This window comes from Amborella trichopoda, chromosome 12 (genome assembly GCF_054954075.1).
Source record: "Amborella trichopoda isolate Santa Cruz 75 chromosome 12, AtrichopodaSantaCruz75HAP2 v2.0, whole genome shotgun sequence".
NCBI classification, from domain to species: domain Eukaryota; kingdom Viridiplantae; phylum Streptophyta; class Magnoliopsida; order Amborellales; family Amborellaceae; genus Amborella; species Amborella trichopoda.
The window spans coordinates 27269603-27291291 of record NC_142347.1 but is presented as its reverse complement, the minus strand read 5'-3'; the positions used below and the strand labels follow the sequence as shown (position 1 = coordinate 27291291).

General features: G+C 36.6%; 1 protein-coding gene across 28 annotated transcripts; it reads right to left on the bottom strand.

The window, feature by feature from the left end:
* Positions 1 to 1930: 1930 nt before the first annotated feature.
* LOC18438600 (putative lipase C4A8.10) lies at positions 1931 to 20547 on the bottom strand. Of its 28 annotated transcripts, none has more exons than XM_088854233.1 (11): positions 19966 to 20543; positions 18254 to 18321; positions 17580 to 17853; positions 17288 to 17358; positions 16769 to 17023; positions 13334 to 13497; positions 13159 to 13214; positions 12944 to 12996; positions 6499 to 6613; positions 3637 to 3734; positions 1931 to 2307 (listed from the first exon to the last, which is right to left on the bottom strand). In XM_088854233.1, exons 3-11 carry the CDS (start codon positions 17653 to 17655, stop codon positions 2236 to 2238), a joined length of 960 nt encoding a protein of 319 aa, XP_088710359.1. In that variant the 5' UTR covers positions 17656 to 17853; positions 18254 to 18321; positions 19966 to 20543; the 3' UTR covers positions 1931 to 2235. The 28 variants fall into 28 exon arrangements, 11 of the variants coding, with proteins under 11 accessions (XP_088710359.1, XP_088710361.1, XP_006848846.2 ...); XM_088854235.1 differs by having other exon boundaries at positions 17288 to 17354; positions 19966 to 20510; XR_016046191.1 differs by lacking the exon at positions 17580 to 17853 and having other exon boundaries at positions 6499 to 6561; positions 19966 to 20547.
* Positions 20548 to 21689: the final 1142 nt, after the last annotated feature.

Genomic DNA, 21689 nt, shown 5'->3' with positions numbered 1-21689 from the left:
TACAGCGAAAGGATTAATATGGCTGATGAGCTTGCCAAAGCTGCATCGCTAATGCCGATCTAAGAGGCGACCTCCTCCTGCTGCCATAAGCGATCTTGTGCTCCTCAACTTTGTCTTTTTTGTTTGCTCTTCTTTTGCTTCTACATCTCCCTTGTTGTACAAGGTTTAAATAGTGATAAATTATTTTCAGAAAAAAGGAAAATTATAGATACTTCCAAAATGAACTTTGTAAACATCTTCCCCTAATAATATTTTTAGTATCACCCCTTAAACCTTATACTATTTTATTTTATTTTGTATTTAACCTCCAATCAAGAAATCAATAAAATTGGGACGAAAATGTATTTATTATCTCTCTACCCACCTTCTCGGTCTCTCTTTCTGTCTCTACCTACCCTCCCTCCTCTCTACCCATCTCTTTCCACCCCCTTCTCTCATTCTACCTTCCTTCTCACTCTACCCCCCTCTTTCTACCTGCTCTCTACCCCTCTCACTCTACCCCGCCCTCTCTCAATCTCTCTTTCTCTCTCTATCTGCCCTGTCCCTCTACCCCATCAATTATCACTTGCTTTGTGAGTCAAAGAAGACGATGAAACCTGTGATCATATGTTTCATAACTGCACATTACTACGAGTTTGTGGGGCTGAGCGATGTGAGACTCCAATTTGCATCAGAAAAGTTCTAATTTGACTGCCACAAGTTGTGACCAACATCTACCACAATCAAAACACACAACCCATCACAATGTCATACATCCGACAAAAAGGACCAAAAAACTAAAATACAAAGGGCTGAGAGAGAGAGAGAGAGAGAGAGAGGGGTCAAAGTTAAATCTTAGGTCAAGGTTAAATCTTAGGCAAAGAAACACATGAAGGGCAGTGCCAAACTTTAACGAGCAGGAATTACACATTATTCAGGATGAAAAGTCTCTTTTTCCTCTTGGTTGGATCCATGTAAGTTTTGGAATGAGTTAATGCTTGATCCTTCACTGGAATACCAATGAAGTGCACACTTTCTCTCTGAATTTAGTCTCCTGATATATATCCATTTTCAGAAGTAGATTATTTCAGCAGAGTTTGGGGGCTTTTCAGTAGACAGAGTGAGTTTGGGGGTTTCAGTAGAGAGAGAGCGAAAAGTTTTGTGAGATTGGGTAGAGGAAGAGAGCTTGGGCAAAGAGGGAGAGAGAGTTCAGGCATAGAGGGAGAGATGAGATGCTCTAATGACATGTGACTACAAAACATAAGGGAAGAGAGGAAAAAGGTATTTTAGTCTTAAACTTTTTGACTTGAAAGGTAAATGCAAGGAAAAACAATGCTCGATTTAAAATGTAAGAGTAAATACAAGAAAAAATAGTGCTAGATTACGATATGATACCAAAAGTATTGGAAATATGATGTCTACAAAACTGATTTAAAGGGTATCTATAATTTTCCCTAAAAAGGAAAAAAAAGATTTACATTTGTGCTTATTGAATTTAATGGAATGGACTTGCATTTGCATGTCGGGTTTAATGTTGCATTAGAAAATTGGGATGTGAATGCATGGTGTTAATGAGAATTGCGGTAACTATTTAAGGGTACAAGTAAAAGATTTATTATTCCTTGAGTAAACCTAGCATTGCATATGTTTGACAAATTCCTTGGATCCTTAATTGTAGGCTTGAAATTAATTTCTCTAAAAGACCAAAAAATCTGCTATAATTAGGACCAACACACATATATGTACGTACTGAAATATATACATGTAGTACGACTTAAAAGAAAAAGATCCTATGCGGTCATTGCTCGCATAGACTTTAGCCACCCACCGATGAACTTAGTTGGACGGTGGTGATTGAGTTGGCACGTGGGCAATGCCGCACGCTAACCGCGTCCTTACTTAAATGAGTCTCCAAGGCCGGTAGGAATAACACAAGTACGTGCTAGAGCAATACAGAAAATAATCATGTCGTATAATCAGCCAAAGAATTTCCTCAAAATATTCTACACAGCTTGTCCATATGTTACATTACAAAATTACCTGTCTTACATGTATTATCATGTAGGTTCCAGAAACTTAAATCAAATTATATTGCAATAAATGTTAAACGGAGGGTTAATCTCTGGAAGCGAATGCAAAAAAAACTCAAAAATGACGAGCAGATGGCTGATTTTGAAGCAAAGAATAAATCAATCACTTGAGAGAAAGTGATTTAATTACTTCAGGAAAGTGATTTAATTACTTCAGGAAAGTGATTTAGACAAGGAAGTTATCTATCATGTGCCAAATCACATCAGCACCATCTGAGTTCATCCAGTATGTTTTTACCTGGTATCAAAAAACAATAGACAGCGAGAAAGAGCAAGTGTTAGCTTTACAGATATCAGGTCATGAAAATAAAAGCCAGCCCGAACAAACTAATTCGTATGCGCAGGTATATGATGCGTGGTGTTAATATCAAATAATGTCTATTTTGGAGAAACCCATATAATTGCCATACAAATTGCAATGAATATTACACGAGAAAAGGAATATCAGTTTGTTTCCAGGCATATGTGAATATTATCAATTATAAGAAACATTTCCCACTCTCCCCTAAAGACTATTCATATTGAAAAATATTTTAAACATCACAATCCATTTGGATCCTTGAAAATCGATTTCCAAGATATCATTCCTTAGAAATGAGGCAACTCCAATGATTTTCAATGATTCACGCTCAAATTGGGGGATTAATCAACCATCCCTGTTTTCACCTCTTTTTTTGGAAAATAATCTTCCGATTAAATAGATATAACTTTACTCTGAAAATGATTCTTCTACCCGAATCATCTCTCTCCCCTGCGATACCATCCTCTCTCTCCCCAACCAACTGTCAATCATCTCTCTCCTTGGAATTTCCTTATTTTTTCCCGAGAGCCAAATGGGCCTAGGTGTCTTCCTCTCGCAATAAGAATTTGATAATTATTACAGAATAAGCTTTGGAAGAAAACAGTGATGATCTTCCATGTCTAACTCTCTCTATATTAAACAGAGTTGAGTTCCTGGGAAGGTAAAACTAAGCTACTACAATATATTCTTGTGTATGGCAGCCACCCCTGTCATCACCGCATTAGATAGATATAACAAAGGCTTTCTAGTTTTTGTGCCTCTCTCCATATACAGCGGTAGTAATGAACCGTGGCAACTGTTTTTTTTTTTTTTGAAAGAACCTCGGCAACTTGTCCACCATTTCAAAGATTAAATGGGTTCATGAGAAACTTTTTTTAACTTTGAACATCAGGATATCCGTAGGATTCATAGCCTCATGAAAAAAGTAGGTCAGACTTAGAAATCGCCACGGGAAAGAAACACAGTTGTGTATAATATTCACTAAAACAATAGATGAACATATCAGGATATATTCATGATCTTTCAAAGACATAATAAACTCAGCGTTATGCGAAAAATTGCTGTACCATTTACAATGAACTAAAGTGATTGAATAAATATGCTGGAATTCAATAATCGTACTTGCAAGCTTAGTACTTGATCAACGTTTGGAAGGAATGAATTCTGAAAACTCAAGCTTACAATTTGTTTCTACTGAGAACCAAGAGGAAACCACCCCATTCAAATCAAAGTGAACACAAAGAACTAAGATTCAAGAATTCTTGCCTGACTGGTACTATGTGCGATAAACCTTTGTCTACTTTTGCGGAAACTGACATCAATCCTTTCCCAAGACACTTCACTGAGAGCTGTGATCATTGCTTCTGCAAATTTAAATGGGAGAAATAGAAGGACAAGACATTTTATAGAACCAAGACTAGTTAATGATTCAGCTCATACAAAATCATAGTGCCATAAGTTTCGGATGCGCTCTCTAGAAACAGTCACAACTGAATGCCTACATCAATGAAAATATACTTTAACCGGTTATATCTCTGAACAAACTGTTAGGTTATAAAAACTATTTTTCCTGTAGCTAATTAAATAAGAGAGTGGGATCCCACCTATTTGAGACACAGAACGTCTTATCTAAGGGAAACCACCAGGAACTCTATCTAGCCCTTTTTTGTTATGGTTATCCCAATATATTCTACTTCTCTCTTCTTTCTCACCTTATGGAGAGCTCCTTTTTCCCTGTGCCCTTGTCCCCCTAGAGTCCGTTCTTTTTCAGTGGTTTGGTCGATTTTTTCTATATCATAATCATATATAGCCATACTACTTTTGTTTCACTGAATGATTTGCATGAGGATCTTGTAATACACGGAATACTGCACCAAACATTGAATGTTACCTAATTTTCAAAATACACAGATATTACGCTTGTTAAATTCTACATCTAATTAGATCCTTTAAGGAATATGCAATGTTGGTAGTCTGATTGAAACTTGAAAATTTGACCATCGAATCAGAAAGATGATCTTACTAGTTCAGCAATTCACTCCTGAGGAAACGAAATTTCTAAGTTTACATGGTTTGTTAGCTTGCTCTGTTATATTGGAACTTGCATGTATGGGCTCGGATTTACATGGATAGTCAAATCCCAGACCTTCAAACTAAAAGGGAAGTATGATATATTTTCGCCACTTGCATAGGACAAACAATTTTACGATCCAAGTTAACAAGTTCACGATCCAAGTTAAATTAGTTTATGATCCAAGTTTGAATAATTTGATAGTTAATATAGACATCACACTTGAACTTGTCTCCATAAACTTGGAGCCTCAGGCTGAAATTTACCAATATACATTGGGAGGAAGGGCTGATGTTTTCTGTGATAATTCCATTTCCTTGTGTTTTAATGTGGAAATAAATCAGGACTGAAAGAGGTATATAGCTCAGCTACTAGAAGCATCTAGTGGACGTAGTTGAGGGGATAATTTTCAAATAGTTTTCCAGTGAAAGGCCCCATAAACATTAGTTTGTGAAAGAAATTCGTGAACAGTAGGAGCCTCTCACTGAAAGGGGCACGCCATTTATGTCATAGATCACCACTAGATCCTTGATAAGAACTCCCAGATCTAAGAGAAGTCAAATGTTTTCAACAGTAACCAATGCCATAACTGATTATTTGCTTGATATGAATTATTGTAGTCTATATTAACAGTCAATGATTAGATGGAAATTTGGTAAACAGACAATGGAGAGCAGTAAGTGTGTTTTTATGATAATGTCCATTTGAGTGTTTCTTTTTGCTTTTGTTGATAAACAGCATCCAATGATTTTATAGAAAAAGGAATATTCAATCTTGGAAACAAAAGGTCAATAAATTCATCTGATTTATCTCTTGTTAACATGTATACCAACACGTGGAAAATATAGAGTAGCTAAAAGAAGATACTTTGTCATATTTTGAACTGAACTCATATATAGATCACCATTGAACAACTCTAGAAGATGTATATGATAGATGCCACCATATCATTTTATAAAAATCTCTACAGAACTAGATGGACAAAATGAGATTGCATAAAAATAATCAATTATAGCAGCAGTATGGTCATAGGAGTCATCATCGTCCCACCAATAAGTTATAAGGTAATGAAGGGAATGGGTCCCAACAAACAGGTCATTCACATAAGGTGATTAAGGAATGGATCCCACCAAACAGTTCCTTCACACTGCTCTAAAGTCCTCTCTTCCTTCACCACCATCAAAGCTATTGATAGGACAGTGGTAACCCCTATGGACATTCCTTAATCCTTCATCAAGTGGATCATCTATTGTACTCCCACTTATAATAGTAACATAAAGAGCAGTTACTGTCTCTTCTGTAATCAGGAAAATATACACTATAATTACCCAAAGTCAAATGATAGAGATGTTGGTAGCATCTACAAAACCTAGTGTAAATAAAGGAACATTAACTGTCAATTCATTCTTCCTATATTGAAAGTTCTCCAAAGTTTGAAACCCATTATTAAAACAAAGTGAATTCTAAATATAGTGTAATGAATATAGAATGGAAATCACTTCAACCATAGTTAAGAGAATATTCCATCCTTGGGGTGATTGATCAAGCATTGGTGCAACATGAGAACATCGTGAGGTACATCTGAGAAATACTAAAATGGTTGTACAGTTTGAACGATCAACTCTGCTAGATATTTTCCACAGAACTAATGAATTCTTATTTTCAACATCCACTAAGAACATTAAAGTAATAGGATTGTCTACAAAGCGACCATTTATCTTTTGGACATGGAGGTCACAATCATTCTCACTCATTAGATGTCTGAGAATTTTTGTTTTGGAACTTTGTGTCTATTCAATGACACTCTTACAACCACCCATTTTGAAATTTAAGGGACAAGATTGTGACCTTCATGTACAAAAGATAAAATCTTCTCTTCATAGACAATCCCTAAAGTAATTGCTTGCCTTTCATTCAAATGACATTGTGAACACAATGGGAAAACTGGACTGCATTATTTTTTAGCATTATAGCTTAACGGTAATATTGTAAGATTATAATGCAAGAAATTATATTGGAAGGGAAACCAGTTCCATCACATATGGTGATAAACCAACCTTCGAAATCCACATTGTTGTCTTTAGACTCCAACACTGCTTGATGGCCTTTCTCAGTCTTTGCTGTTTCAACATTCACAATGTGTGGATATTTCTCATTCTTAAAAAGAAGTTTCTGGAATGAAAGTGTTAAGAAGATGAGCATTAGAAGAAAGTAATAACAAAAGCAGAGAATGATCTAGCTTAACCTGGAATCAGAAAACTGATTTGATTAGTTAGTGCTTCCCAGATTTAAATCCCGTGCTCACATCCCAAAAAACACACATACATGCAATGCATGCATACATATATGCATACATGCATGCAATGCATACAAACAATGTAAATAAAGATATGTGTGTGTGCACCTTTTTGCGTGTGTGTATATACATATATACACCATACTAATGGTGAACTTATAATTTCCTACTCTAAAAGTTTTGACAAAAAAATGCCCTTACTATTATAAAATTTATGTTAACAAAAGCTTGTTTGAAAATTTCGAGAAGTCCATATTTGTAACTATAAATAGCTTTAAAGATCCACTCTTCATTCAAAAAATCAAAGGAATCTTTTTAAATTTGAAATTGAGTTTTGGAGGGATCTTAAGATGACAAAAATACCATTCCTAAATTACATGAAATATTTATAGTCAAAAGTCATTTTTGCACACATAAGGCCAATTTATATATATATATATATATATATACGTGTGTGTGTGTGTGCACGTGCGCACGCTCACACAAGTATGTGTGCACGTGTATGTGTGGGTACGCATGTCAACGCGTGTGTGCGTGCGGGTTTGTGCATGTGTGCAGTTCTGTCTCTACGTGTGTGTGTGTGTGTGCATGTGCAGATTTGTGCATGCGTGCGGTTGTGTCTCTACGTGTGTGTGTGTGTGTGTCTGTCTATGTGTTTGTGCCTGTGTTGTTGAAGTAGTACCAGGGACACCACTCAAGTTGTACAACTTAAAAAATTTTCATTCATTTGCCCAAAAGGGTTTACAATACCACTGGGAAATCCCTACAATGACATAAGAAAGGCAAAAACTTCAAATACAAGACACTTTCCAACTTACATTGATGAGCCTTGCTCAGTTACAACACCTTCAACTTATAATACACTGAGCCAAAATAACACTAATCAAGTAAACCAAATGTGCACGAGTTTGATAAAGCTTTGGAAGCCGATTTAATCAAAAAGTACTGTGGATTACCACCACGGATTTCATACAACCCTTGTTATTGTTCCCACAGGTAGCAGAAGAAGGATGACTCTATTTAATCTTGGGAAGCATGCATCCAAAAACAAAATGCCACACTTATGGATGCCAATCACATGATCCATCACACAAATCTTGGGCCGAAAATGAACCTCAATGTGGGAAATCAATGAGAGCAATACAGTGGGCGAAAACTGGCTAAAACCGGACACAAATGGTGTAGTTTTGATACAAGGGTGTGCTATGGCCTTCTACCAACAAACGGGTATGGGAGAGTGCAACTTACGGCCCAAAATAACATTCACTGTTATGGCCTGAGAAAATAAAATTACAGCAAGTAAACGGTAGGAAAACAATCCAAACTTACACTAAATGACATGCCATAGCAACCATAAATGCAAGGGACATCATAACACAAGATGGGAACAAGAGGGCACCGACTAAACTTTAAAACACAGCTTGGGCTTATTGTTATGGATGAAAGGGGCTCAGATTTACAGCAACATAAAGCTCATAATAGTTTGGAGAAATCATGCTCAAAACCACACAATACAATTATACAATGTAGGACCTTATGTGCTATGAATAATAGACTTAAAAAGGAAGAAAAGGGAGATGAGTTTTGCATACTGTTGTATGCATTTACAGCAGTTTCCAGACTCCCTAATAAGGATGCATCAACATTGGGAGGTGTGATGGTCCTCAAGCTAAGCATTCATGATGGGAGAGAAACTACACATACTTTCTCTCATTAAATGGGTGTAAATGCTCATGGAACAAGATGAAGAATAAGAGTGGGGCAGGACTCTCTAAGGCAACCTCATAAAAAAAGTGTGATGGGAGAAGAAGTGTTAATGAGGTAGGGTAGGATTCCCTTTTATAGGAGGTTCAAGTGTGGACTTCATCTTAGATTAAATGTAGGCCATCCAATGAATAATCCAAGGGTTGAAAGAGGCTAAAGACTTAGCCTTCATCCATCGCCATACATTGCTACTACTGAATGGTGTGGATCAAAAATGCCTTTATCACCATGCCCAAATAGCACCTCAAAATTTCCCATAATAATACCACAAGTGCCCATAACACAAAATTTGATTTTGAAACAAATCGCCATTCATTTTAAAAACATTTGATCTCATTCATCCACTTCAAAAATCATACAAGATCAAGTGAGAGGGGCGTGCCTCTCTCCCCTCTCATCTCTCTTGTTCATAACTTGGTTCCCACTCCAAGTAACAAGAGAAGTCACTTTCAAAGGGGACAACCACTCATCACATGGCATAAGTTGTCCCTCTTTATCCTTCTCCCACCAATCACAAAGCAACACCCATAAAAATCCTTTCGACTCCCACATCGCATAATTTCTAAATTAAATATTTTTGGAAATTCAAAGTCCCACACACAAAAGTGCATATGCATACATTCCTCACACATGTGATCTACACATGTGACAAAATATTACACATCATGATTATGTGCACTAACTAAACAAGACATTCACATCAAAAGATCCTAGGGCTATCCACATTGGGCAATGATGTGGCAGTCTAGTGGTTGCACGTGTGGCACACATTGGCCATTTGTGTGCCACATTGGCCATTTGTGTTCTGTGGATTACAGGTGCCCCCGAGGACATGCACTCTAGCAGATGTGGGGGTCCTCGGATCATACCTCATCAGAACAGCTTCCCATGTGCAACTTTCTTGTGCACATGCTGTAAGCAAACTACACACATCAAGGATTTGGTATGTCCTCTCAAAGCCCAGTTTACTCATAGAGGGCTTCTCACACACACATAAAACATCTCAAACGAACCGGGATCCACTGATCCCCAAGCCCTGACTCACACGACATGAGGCGCTCACACACACACACACTGACCTTGACTAGAGGAAACCCTCAAACCTCTCAGTTTATAACACGGCCCAAGAACCTCGCCTCATGTAATCGGGGTTATTTAGGCCTATCGAGATCCCAGTTTGCAAATATTTCGGTTGCCTCAGTGTACCTAGTCACTCCCACTGTGACCTAGAACCATGCTAGCAAAATACAAGTCCTGAAAAGGCCATAATTCCAACATTCTCCCACTTGGCCTTTTGAGGCCTAGGAATAAGCAAACACGAGAAACACTATGCTCCTTTGATTCATAAGCTAGTAATATCATGCTCTCAATATTGACATATGAGCAACACTATGCTCCTAAATAATACTATGCTCCTGAGGCAACACTATGCCCTCAGGCAACACTATGGTCTTCACATTCACATGGATATCCATATAAACAAGTAGATGCTCATACAAATGCTCCATATCTCATAAACTCTCCCAATAATCATGCACTCTCAATCCCATGCCAGATGCCAATTAAAAACACCGGGTATCATTCCTCTCGTCATGGGGTCCGCATGCATAGCCGTAGGAATATAAGCCAAAATCACCTCACCATCTACAATATCCTTTCGGATATGATAGAGTACAACACTAATGTGATGTGTTTATATTTTCCATGAAAGCCCAGCTCTTTTGCCACTGCAATTGTTGCCTAATTATCATACCTAATTTCGATGGTTCCATATGCCAATGACCCCATATCTGAGATGGTTGAGAAATTTCTTGATCAACATAGCCTCCTTATTAGCCAAGCAGGCTGCCACATATTACGATTGTTAGATATTTGTGGCCATTAAAGTCCTTATGAGAGCATGTAATCGATAATTGATATAGTGGAACAATGGACTCCAGTGGGAGTATGGTCCAATGCGACCAAGATTGGCAAATAAAGTTTGCTGAGACTCATACTAGGCTTAATGAGCTAAGTAAGTCGTGTTATAAAACCCTAAATACTTGGGCATAAAGCATAACTGATAAGGGTTAGCAAGGTTATCCCTTTATAAGGTCGAAAATTATCCAAGATAGTGAGCCAAGGGACTGTGTGACCCTTGTGTGTGATGGTAGGCCATTAGGGACAAGGGCCAAAGCCTCATCTTGAACCATCACACGGCATGTACATATGATAGCCGTATCACCATTGACTGGTTCTGTGTGACCTTGGACTTCTTCCTAAGGGAGAACATGTAATCTATAGACTGGGATTGTGTCCCCTCACCTATCGGCAAACTTTGGTAGCCCAATCATGAATCCCTGCGAAGGCCTATGGGTCATGGGAACTGCCGGGTCAGTTTGAGAAAGTGAGTGTGGATTACAATCCTTAATAGATGATGAAATGTTTCAGATCCCATCAAAATATTTTAGAATTAATTATTTTGGTCTTAAATGACTTTTAGATTGATAGTTTGAATTTTTAAAAGTCTATGGACATTTTATTTTCTCAAATGGATTTATAAATGAAGAGAAACTGAATTTTGAATATTTTAATATTCAAAGAGAAAAATAAAGTAAGTCCTTTTCTAAAAATCATTTTTATTATTTTAAAATTATTATTAGACATGTGGGGGCCATTACACTTCATGGGCCCCACTAAATTAGAATTTGTGGGTGGTGTGTGGGACCCACTAGTCGCCCCATGAGCACATATATCTTCTTTCATATTTTTGTAGCCTTGTCAATCAAGGCATTCAATTAAGTTGAAACAATAGGAAGGTTTTGAAAATTAAGAGATATGATTTTCAATTAAAGCATGTGTAAGACGATTATGGGAAAGAAAGGCAAGTACTATTATATTTTTCATATTTTATTTATTTGATGGGATTAAGTTAAGGAAGCTGAAGGATAAGGTTCTAACAGCTTCCTTTGAATCATGATGGTTGATCTAAGATTGTATGGTTAAGATCTCTCACCCTACAGGTCTCCTTTGAACAATGGTCTGGATCTATTCTCTATAAGGATGGCTAATTCTAAGAAATCCTAACCCTAGAGAAAATATATAAATAGGCACCGTAGGGGTCCTAATTCTCTACACCTTGAGCTTTCTCTTTCTCCCTCACAAGGTGGCCTGCTACTCTCTCATCTCTCTCTAAGATCTCTCATCTCTCTCTTGCCTCCATTAGAAAATTTAAGTAAGAGAAATAGAGGGCACGCCACAATTAATTGGGAAAAGGCTATGATGATGATGATGAAATAGAGGGCAAGCCCCAAGCTTTGTAAAAGAGGGGGCACGCCCCAAGCATAGTGCCAAGGGTAGGTTAGCACATTAGGTATTGAGACCTAGGGTATTATACTACGTATTGAGACCTAGGTTATTATATTAGGTATTGAGACCTAGCCTACCATACTAGGTATTGAAACCTAGACTACTATAGTAGTTATTGAGACCTAGCCTTATCATACTAAGTATTGAGACCTAGTATACCATGCTTAGGCATTGAGGCCTAGACTTGTGATTGTTCTACTATTGCTCTCTGATTTGAAAGGGTTGATATCTTGAGGTTTCCCATACTTTAAAGATCTGAGAAAGACCTTGATTCCATGTGCCATCGAAGGAGGAGACCCGGAGTGGGGTGTACAAAGTGTCAGACCACCTGAGTCCTTTAGCTATTTACGAGAAATTCTGAGTGACAAATATAAAGCTAGACTAATAGCAAGGAGGTTCACCCAGAAGGAAGGCATAGACTACCAAAACACCTTCCGACCTATTGCAAAACTTGAGTCCATTAGGATAATCCTCTCTAACACTGCGCATTTGGATCTTGAGCTCTAATAGACGGATGTCAAGACGGCATTCCTTAATGGAGAGTTCGAAGGGAGATTTATATAAAACAACCTGGTGCATTTGAAATATCAACTCTTTAAGTCCCTCTATGGCTTAAAACTAGTATAGAAAGGGTGGTTTATAAAATTCCATTTTAAGCCCAATGAGGATGATTATTGTGCGCTTCTGTAGGAGTGATATAGTATTCTTAACATTATATGCGGATGAAATTCTAATTGTCAGTAACTGGCTAGGACTGATTAAAGAGACAAACCATATTCTGTCAGATATGAAAATTCAGGGAGAGGCCTCATACGTGCTAGGAATCAAAATTATCAGAAACAGATTGGCCAGACTGCTTCACTTGTCACAGGCAACCTATTGCAAGAAAGTAATGGAAAGGTTTCAGATAATTGGCTGCAAACCTATTAACACACGTGGATAAGAGAGATGAAGGTCTCTCAAAGATGATGACGAAAGAGCATATATGGAGAGTGCCCTACATTTGTGTCAGTGTGTCTCTGTGTGTGTGTGTGCGTGTGTTCACATGTGTGCATGCGTGCATGTGTGTGTGCAATCCATCGAATCTAATTTACCCTTGGTAGTTCATGCTGCCAACGAATCGACGATGTTCTCCACCCCACCATGTCTTTTTGCATTCAGTTAATCTCAACTTCAATAGAATATAGATGCAATTGCAATTCAAAACTAGCCCTTGTATCCCATCATTTCTCTTTGCATTCAGTTAATCACATATTCCTTTGTAATATCAATGCATTTCTTTATAATGATTGTATATGTATAAGGATACGGTCAAAGTCTGCATTTGAATAGGCAACGCAACGGTTGAACACTTTTAAAGCAGACCTGTGAAAAGCATAACAACGACCGATGAATAGGGATTCTTATCATTCAAATTACCAATAACTTACATTTGTGCCGCTGCTTTACTTCTTTAAAAGAATGCATGATGTATTTATTCGCACATTAAATATAAACCATCACAAACATTAACCATCCGAAGGAGAAGAGGGGGCCTTCCTTCATCGTGATCATTGAGAAAAAGATGTTTGCCACTTCTCCCAGCTATCCAATGTGCAGTACGAGATGCCACTTTCTCCAATATCCAGAAGCCGCAAAGACATGGGAGCTGCAAAATTTGAAGGCCAAATCAGGGTTTGAATCATCCCAAGAAGAAACAAAAAGCATCACTGGCATTAGTTATCATGCATTTCTACATCTAAGAATGAATATAACACAAGGATATCATCTCCTCTAAGAAATTTATATAACGAAAACACAAATCAAATTTAGACGAAATAATATCATGTCGATAAGTACCATACTACTCACTGAAACCACTACTCACTGTAACCATGATCTTTTTTGCCGATGAGAAAATTTTCCAAACATGAAACTTAATGTACGTAAGATCTGGCAATGAAACAATCTCCCAAGAACCAGTATATCATTCCAGGTGTGTCCTACAAAGATGAGACTCCATCTATGCCCAGCCTGGAGACTTAACAACTCATCAGCTAGCTATAAAGCCTCACTGTGCACACTATCAACAGAATAATAGAAGCTCACTTCACCAGACATAAAATATCAATGGAAGCTTCAAAACATAATGGAGACCTCTCTAAATAATCACTGCTTGCGAATTGCGATCATAAAAGACAGAATCCTAACTGTGTACTGGATGTGAAATATCAGAAAGACCACTATTCCAAAGGAATGATGAAATTGAGAACAAGTCATTGTCATCCCTAGACCACCCATTTACCTCACTGGAAGAATCTGAATAGACTCTGGGCTAAGATGGCCTAAAATACTCAAGTCAAAGACCATAGATGTACTGCCAAAATAGATAGCTGAAGTGGTCCCTTCAATATCTCCTAGTATTGGTACAGCTCATGCAGATCTATTGTAACCCCTCCCCTAATTTAGCAGCTTTCATCACCAGACGACAAGTGTTATTACAAGTGGCCCCTAATCTTGTGATGCCTCTAGTTTCCTAAAGTAATATTCCCTAATTTTGCACTGTGGGCTTACTTAGAAATATTAGAAAGGCTTCCTGATGGGAGGGCAATAACAATCTCCATCCACTTCCTGCTTCCAGTCTCTCCTATCTGAAAACCTACCTCACTCCACTTCTCATAAATAATTAAGGGAAAATCACGTAAATACCAGTTATATTTCCCGTTATTATAAAAATACTTGAAACTTTTTTTTATTATCCAGATGTCCGTTTTTTCAACTTCATAACACTTTTTTAGAAAAAAACGAAACTAACTATTTTCAGTTTTTGAAAAACAGAATTTTTTTAATTTTCGATTTTTCAAAAACCAAATTTTACTGCTTGTAACTCAGCATGTAATAAAACAAGAAAAAAAAAAGGTATATCTACAATACAATACTTACTTCTATCACTATTATACAAATAGTGTATTGGTAAATGCATATGGTTTTCTTCGAGAGGTTTTGGTATCAAATCATGCTTGTTCCACGATGGGGCTTTTTTTTTGCTTTTTAATAAAATAAAAAACATCCATTTTTTATTGAAAAAAATTAGATTACGTATGACGGGACTTGAACCCTTGATGTGAAAGTGTAGAGGCATGCATGATAACCGAAAAGCCACGCCCACGCCCATTCCATGATGGGCCTTTTTTTTTAGAATTTTAATAAAATAAAAAACATTCATTTTTTATGGAAAAAAATTAGATTGCATATGAGGGGACTCGAACACTTGACGTGAAAGTGTAAAGGCATGATTGATAACCAAAAAGCCAATTCAACCCTAAGTTTAAATATTTGGGCATACATAATATTGATATTCAAAAAATTTGGTTTTTAAAATTCGGTTTTTCAAAAACCGAAAATGGGCAGTTTCGTCTTTTTTATAAAAAAGTGTTATAAAATTAAAAAAATAGACATCTATGTAATAACAGAAACTTTAAAGTATTTTCATAAAAACAAAACTTATAACGGATATTTACGTAATTTTCCAAATAATTAATGGTTGTCGTTGGGTTTTCAATTTCCTCGAAATGTTGCCCGTCCCTCCTCTAGCACTCTTCATATAATCACGCCAGACTGTGAAATGCTCTTATAACATCTACAACCATCAAAAGAAAGGCCTAACAGAATTTGCAACATTTTAATACGCATTTCAGACATGGATCAGGCTTCATCTTTAGTTTTCATCATGGAAACTAAGGGAAATAATCTATGAGACCCAAATTTCATCCTGTCCTCTTCCTCTTATGCTTAAGAACAATAATGGCCGTCCATGATTGGAAAACCACCCAACAAAATGTATGGAAGGTGCTGTTTAACCTTGTTCAATAATGAGGCATCTGAGTCCTCAATAATAAAAAACATTTGGAAGGGGTGACTCTCCAATTGGAGAAGGGAAGACACTGCTCACTAAGCTGTCGTCACCAACAAGACGAACAAGGATGCAAACATAGCTGCCTATACCAGTCAGCTAGCCTGCCTAGCCATATAAGAGGAGAAGCACAAAAAATGGATTAATGGGTGCTGACAAGTCCTAAACGAGCAGCAAACTAGGACACTAGTAAATTTTTTCTTTCTTTTTTTTTTTTTTTGATAAGTAAAAAGTAAATGGGGCATTATTAACTAAAATTGCAGAGGATAAGAAAATAACATGATAATGTGGCAGAAGAGTCAACATCAGATGCAAAGAAAAACTCAACACTCAACAGATGTTTCTAGTAGACAATTCCTGTCCTGCATGCATGGGTGGACCTGGCTGGTACCTTAACTTGAATCATAGAAAGAATGTAACTGATATTTGCAATGATCTAGTCAAACATTTTATGATAAGTTACAAATGAAGGCAAAAACAAGTATCATATGAACTATTGGCTCCATTCGAAACCGAAGCTTTGGTACAGATAAATGAAGAAATGCATGTTTACAATCTTGCCACTATTTTTCATTGTCTCATTACTTCATATATATGGACTATAATCCACATAGATGTAAAAATGGTAGCTTAATCCACATAAATGTAAAAATGGCAGCTTACATACAATTAACATGAAGACCAAATGGTAGCTGATATATCACTATCATGAAAAGCAACCTTCCTCACAAGGCTATCAACTAAAAGGGTTCAAGGAATCGAGGAAAATTGGATGAAAAAAAATCGAACTTTCAGAGAAACTATAACAGATAAAAATGAAGATCATCAGATCCATCTCAAAATCTCCAATGATAAGCTGGTATAATAAAATATACTGCTTCACATGTAAATTACCTGCCTATGAACCAAGGTGAGGTGTTGCAAAGGTTACAAAATTCAATGAAGATCATCACACCCATCTCAAAATACCCAATGATAAGCAGGTATAACAAAGCAAATGAAATATACAGCGTCACATGTAAATTACCTGCCTATGTCCCCTTGAACCAAGGTGAGGTGTTGCAAAGGTTATAAAATTCATTGGCTCTAAACCAGCAATTTTTACTTCTGAAACCTTCTCACGGTTTTGATCTTTGCTTTCACCATCAATGTAATCTGCATTTTCAGATGTATTCTTCTCATAAAGCCTCCCAATAGCAAATCTTGCCACCAAGCCCCCTAGTGAATGAGCCACAAAAGAGATCTTTTGCAGCCCTGGCCAACGATTAATAACTGTCTTCACCTGAAAAGTACAAATGTTTTCTCATTCCTTTACCATATCCCAAGTTCCACTTTTACCCCAAAAAAAAATAACCCACATTCCACAATCCTTTTAGATAACCAAAATTGTTTTGCTTCTTAAATCAGCCAATGTGCAAGAAATTTGATTCAGATTGGAGAAGGCGCACAAAGAGAATAGAATTCATATTATGTACATTTTAATATAGATACAAAAAATTCAAGGAGCTATCATAGGGATACAGGATATTGATAATTTGCTATATACCTCTGCTGCTAAACGCTCTCCCAGCGCATCAACTCCATCAAAAGTCAAGGTCGAAGAATTGCATTCACTGCCTGCATGAAATGCAAATCACATGAGTTTTATTGAAGAAGAGCATTCTGTTAGAAACATGACGCATTATGAAAAAGTTGCATCAAATAATTTTTTTTATCTTGGATTATTGTTAAAAATCACACATCGAATACATTGCAAGAACTTCAAATGTTAATTGTAATACCGTACACTCTTATCTATCGGTAAATAGAGTATCAAGAGAAAAATGTGCTCGAGCTACCTTGCAATGTTCGCCTCACTCCAGTCGAAGAGGTTGTATTCTTCATCTTCAGAATTGAGAGACCAAATTGAATCATGGGATGAAACACTTCAGCTATTTTTGGGTTCTTCAGACCAAGTTTAAAGCATATTCTAGGAAAGAGCCTGATGCCTATTGGTGATTTTACTCTCTTATGGCCAATTTGACTAGGATCATTAGGGCAAAAGTTTGCTCTCCCAAAATTCCAATTCCAATGAAGCCAGCCAGCCTATCCTAGTGATCTTGAGTAGAAATTCTGTATAATAAATATCTCAAAGCTGTTTCCATTAGTCTCTATTATTAAAGCATATCACTTAGAATGTATTAGAGATTTCGATATTTTTTTCACAACGTAAAGGTGAGAATCTCAAAACACATTGCTCTGTTTTAATTTTTCAGTAAAGCTCCACCTATATTTCCTCATTTACCCGTTAACAGTTCACCAGTATAATCTGAGCAAGAAGACCTCTGAACTTTTTTTCTTTTTTTGTATCGGTACAAAAACCACCAAGCTTTCCAAAGAAAAACATAGATAATGTTCACCTCATTACAAAGAAAAATGCATAGTATACTAGTATAAACCACAGAAAATGTACACGACAAAAAATGAATTATGAGACTAAGAGAGAGAAGAATATTTGGAACATAATACTTACAGTGCACAATGACATCGTCGAGAAACCTCCTAACAAATTGTTTTGCAGCAAATTTCCAATTGGCAGCACTATCCATGACCAAATCAAGAAGATAAGAATGCATGAAGAAAGAAAAAGACGACTTGCATCAGATGATACATAGGAATTTAAATGTTAGTGAAATAAAATTGATTTTGTTATCAACTATATAATGCCTGAGAATAAGCAAACCCAACAATATTGAATCAGAAAACTCATTCACTCTATATGAAGCATTCTAGCAAATGGAAAACAGGGGATAACAAAGCTTAATTTAGTATAGTGTGAATACTGCAACGTCCAATATACTACAGTTTGTGACTAGAATCCTTTTTTTTAAAATAAGATAACTAGAATCTACTTGATTCTATTACAGACTAAGAATAAAACACAGCAAGGGAAGACACGACCATGGAAAACAAGAATGCTCAATTCATCAGAAAATTGCAAATAATATGTGGATCTTAGACCTCCATCACACAACTCAAAAGGTAAAACCACCCCAACTAAAGAATAAACCTTAAAAATAACTGTAGTTTAAAATTCAAATGTCGCAAATTTTGGCAGAAAAAATCAACCAAAACATCAAGGGAAACGTTTATATAAGGTTGCAACCTTAAAATGTAGAATTAAAGATGCACCTCAAAAATCCATCAGAAAAGGTTGTTTTAGTGTTGAAAAATCCTCTAATTGATCATCTCGTTGAGATGTATGAATATAAATAAATAAATAAATAACTGAGTATCAGAAATAGTGCATCTTGAAACATATTATTTGGACCATTCATTTTCAAGATTTTCATATGGTTATAGATCTACTTGATTTTAACTATTTTTGAAGTTTAAAATTTTATAATTAGACATTAAAATAGATTTTCAGATTATCCTAGACATTTTTTACTCCAAAATTAAATGTTATGATAAAATTGGAGGTGGGTTGTTGACGGTTGCAACCTTATAGAAACCAAACCCAAACATAAATGAGGTTTAAATCGTATCATCCAAACAATGATTAAAATTTTGCAACTGAATCAGAACAAATTTTGATCTTACATTTTTAAATTTGTCGAAAAAACTTGAATATGTCCTTAAAGAAACGGGAGTCTAAAATGGATTAATCTACTCTAATTACATTTTGTATGCCAAAAAGGTGAAATCTGCTTCTGAAAAAGAAAAAAAAAAGTTAGTTTGGTGAGTTTCGCATGCCCTTCCAAAATCATAAACTTCAACGTTCAGACAAATATCACAAAACAACAAAGCCAACACTTCAGTTACAAACGAGTCGTTAATAACAAACAATAAAATGAAAACAAAAACGAGCAAACGGGAAAAGCCTCTCCTGCCCTCCCTCAGAGCTAGAGAGCGAGACTTCTGCCTCTTGATTCTGTCCTCAATAACAAGCAATATCTGAAAATTGATATCCGATAAATCCATTCTACAAGATATAGAGAAGAATGAAGAATGAAGAATGAAGAACGAAAATCTAGAGAGTGACCTCTGCCTCTTGACTCTTGACATTGGTGATAGGGAAAAGATTTCCCCTGGGTGTATTTGAAAATACCACAGAGATTAACAGACACTTCATGGAACTGCTTGATTGAAAAAATGACAAACATACCACTCTCTTTCTATCTCTTGCTCTCTAAAATGGAAACCATATTTATTTTAAATTATGGACAGGAATGAGGCTTTCACCTGCCTATGATGCCATTGACCATGACAATGAGGCGCGCCGGACTCTTACTAGGATTGCCGGATTCCGGCAACCCATTTGGTTGGATTTCTACTCCGTCAGTATCGATCGTAGTCGATGAGAAGCAATCAAACCCTGAACCTAATATCCTCTTTTTTCTCCTGTTTGATGCAGAAGATGGCTTCTTGGGCGGTTTCTGGTCCCCCATATCAGCAATTGCTCGATACAGAAACAATATTACAAGTTTTTTGGTGGCGGTTTTTGGAGAGTAACAAGTTATTTGGGGTGATTTAGAGAGAGAGAAAGGATCAAAAGTATTGGAGGGGCAGTTTTTAGGAAGAGACAGAGGAAGAAAAAGTATCAGAAAGGTGGATATCATATAGAGATATAAAAAGAGAATATTACAAGCTTGAGATGCGATTTTGTAGGAGGAGGGTGATTTTCAGAGAAAGAAAGAGAGGAATCACCAGTGTTTGCGAGGTGGTTTTTGGAGGGGCAGGTGGCTGCCGCCTCCCTGCTGCTTTTTTTTTTCTCGACAACGTTCTCCGCCACCTTACAAGGAAATACCCCTTCTTAATCTGCTTATTACCTGAAATCGTCCCATGAAATTTAAAATACCAAAAAAAAAAAAAGGAGACAGCGTGAGCTGCACACGTACCTTATCGTTTTTACGGGTTGGCTATGGGTCTCTCTGGCTCGACCCGGACCACGACCTGGATCGGAATAGTATTTGGGTCCAAAATTTGAACCCATATCCAAACCATCGGCTCCCGGATCTACCCATCATGGCCTGAGTTTGTTCGGATCCATTGCCACCCTATGACTGTGAGCTTTTTTTTTTTTTTTTTTTTTTTATCTTTTTTTTCCATCATATATGAACTTATTCTTTTTCTGCCAATACGGTAAATTGTTGTCAATATTGTGACAATATAAACACCTAGCATGATTCTAAAGACATCATCATATACCCTATGACTACAAGTACGAGTCGGGTTCGGTTGGATCATGACGAACCCGAATAATATTCGGATACAAAATTTAGACCTATACCCGAACTCGACTTTGGGTCAACCTGTTGGTCCCGGGTCTACTAGGGTCCATTGCCACCCTAATAGCTTTGAGCGGGCTCGAAATCGCCTTTGTTCCATCATCCTTCTAAGTTTTCTTAAGAAATTTCTGATTTATTAGAAAATGAAAACCATAAGCTAGGCAAAAACAGGGGGCGTATACCCTCCCATTTTTTAGCTGACTCGAGCGGTTTTAAGTGGGTTCAATGGCGCCCTCGACCACTGTTTCACAAGGTTTTTATATGATCAGATTGATGGATCATGGTATACATTTTTTCCTGAAGTTCATGCTACATATTTTAAGATAAATATGTCAAAATGCACCAAACGTATAAATTTTACCTATATATTTTAATTTCAAAATATCCATAAAAATCAATAGGATAGTACAAAAAGTGTATTTTCTTTACAAATAAAAGTGCAAAATATTTAAGGACAGTTGCCATGCCGGCATATATGTACATGAACTTTTTTCAATATTAAATAGTAGAAAAAATAAAGCATATTTTTATAAGAGCCATGATGACCCTCTCATACCTATCTGTATAATACCCCGAATGATCACTATTAAATTTAGTATAGATATCTAGAAAAGTTATCACATAGGTGTGGGATTTGATTTTGTTAGAGATCTATGTCAAATTTAATTGTGATTTTTT

Excerpts from the sequence above, each read along its gene's own strand:
- LOC18438600 (XM_006848783.4), bottom strand. The coding sequence starts at position 20,342 with ATGATATCCACCTTTCTGATACTTTTTCTTCCTCTGTCTCTTCCTAAA. Across the intron at positions 13,215-13,333 it reads TGTGATGGTTTATATTTAAT|GTCTGCTTTAAAAGTGTTCA; the intron begins GTGCGAATAAAT and ends TGCTTTTCACAG. Across the intron at positions 12,997-13,158 it reads TTCAAATGCAGACTTTGACC|ACATGGTGGGGTGGAGAACA; the intron begins GTATCCTTATAC and ends GAATGCAAAAAG.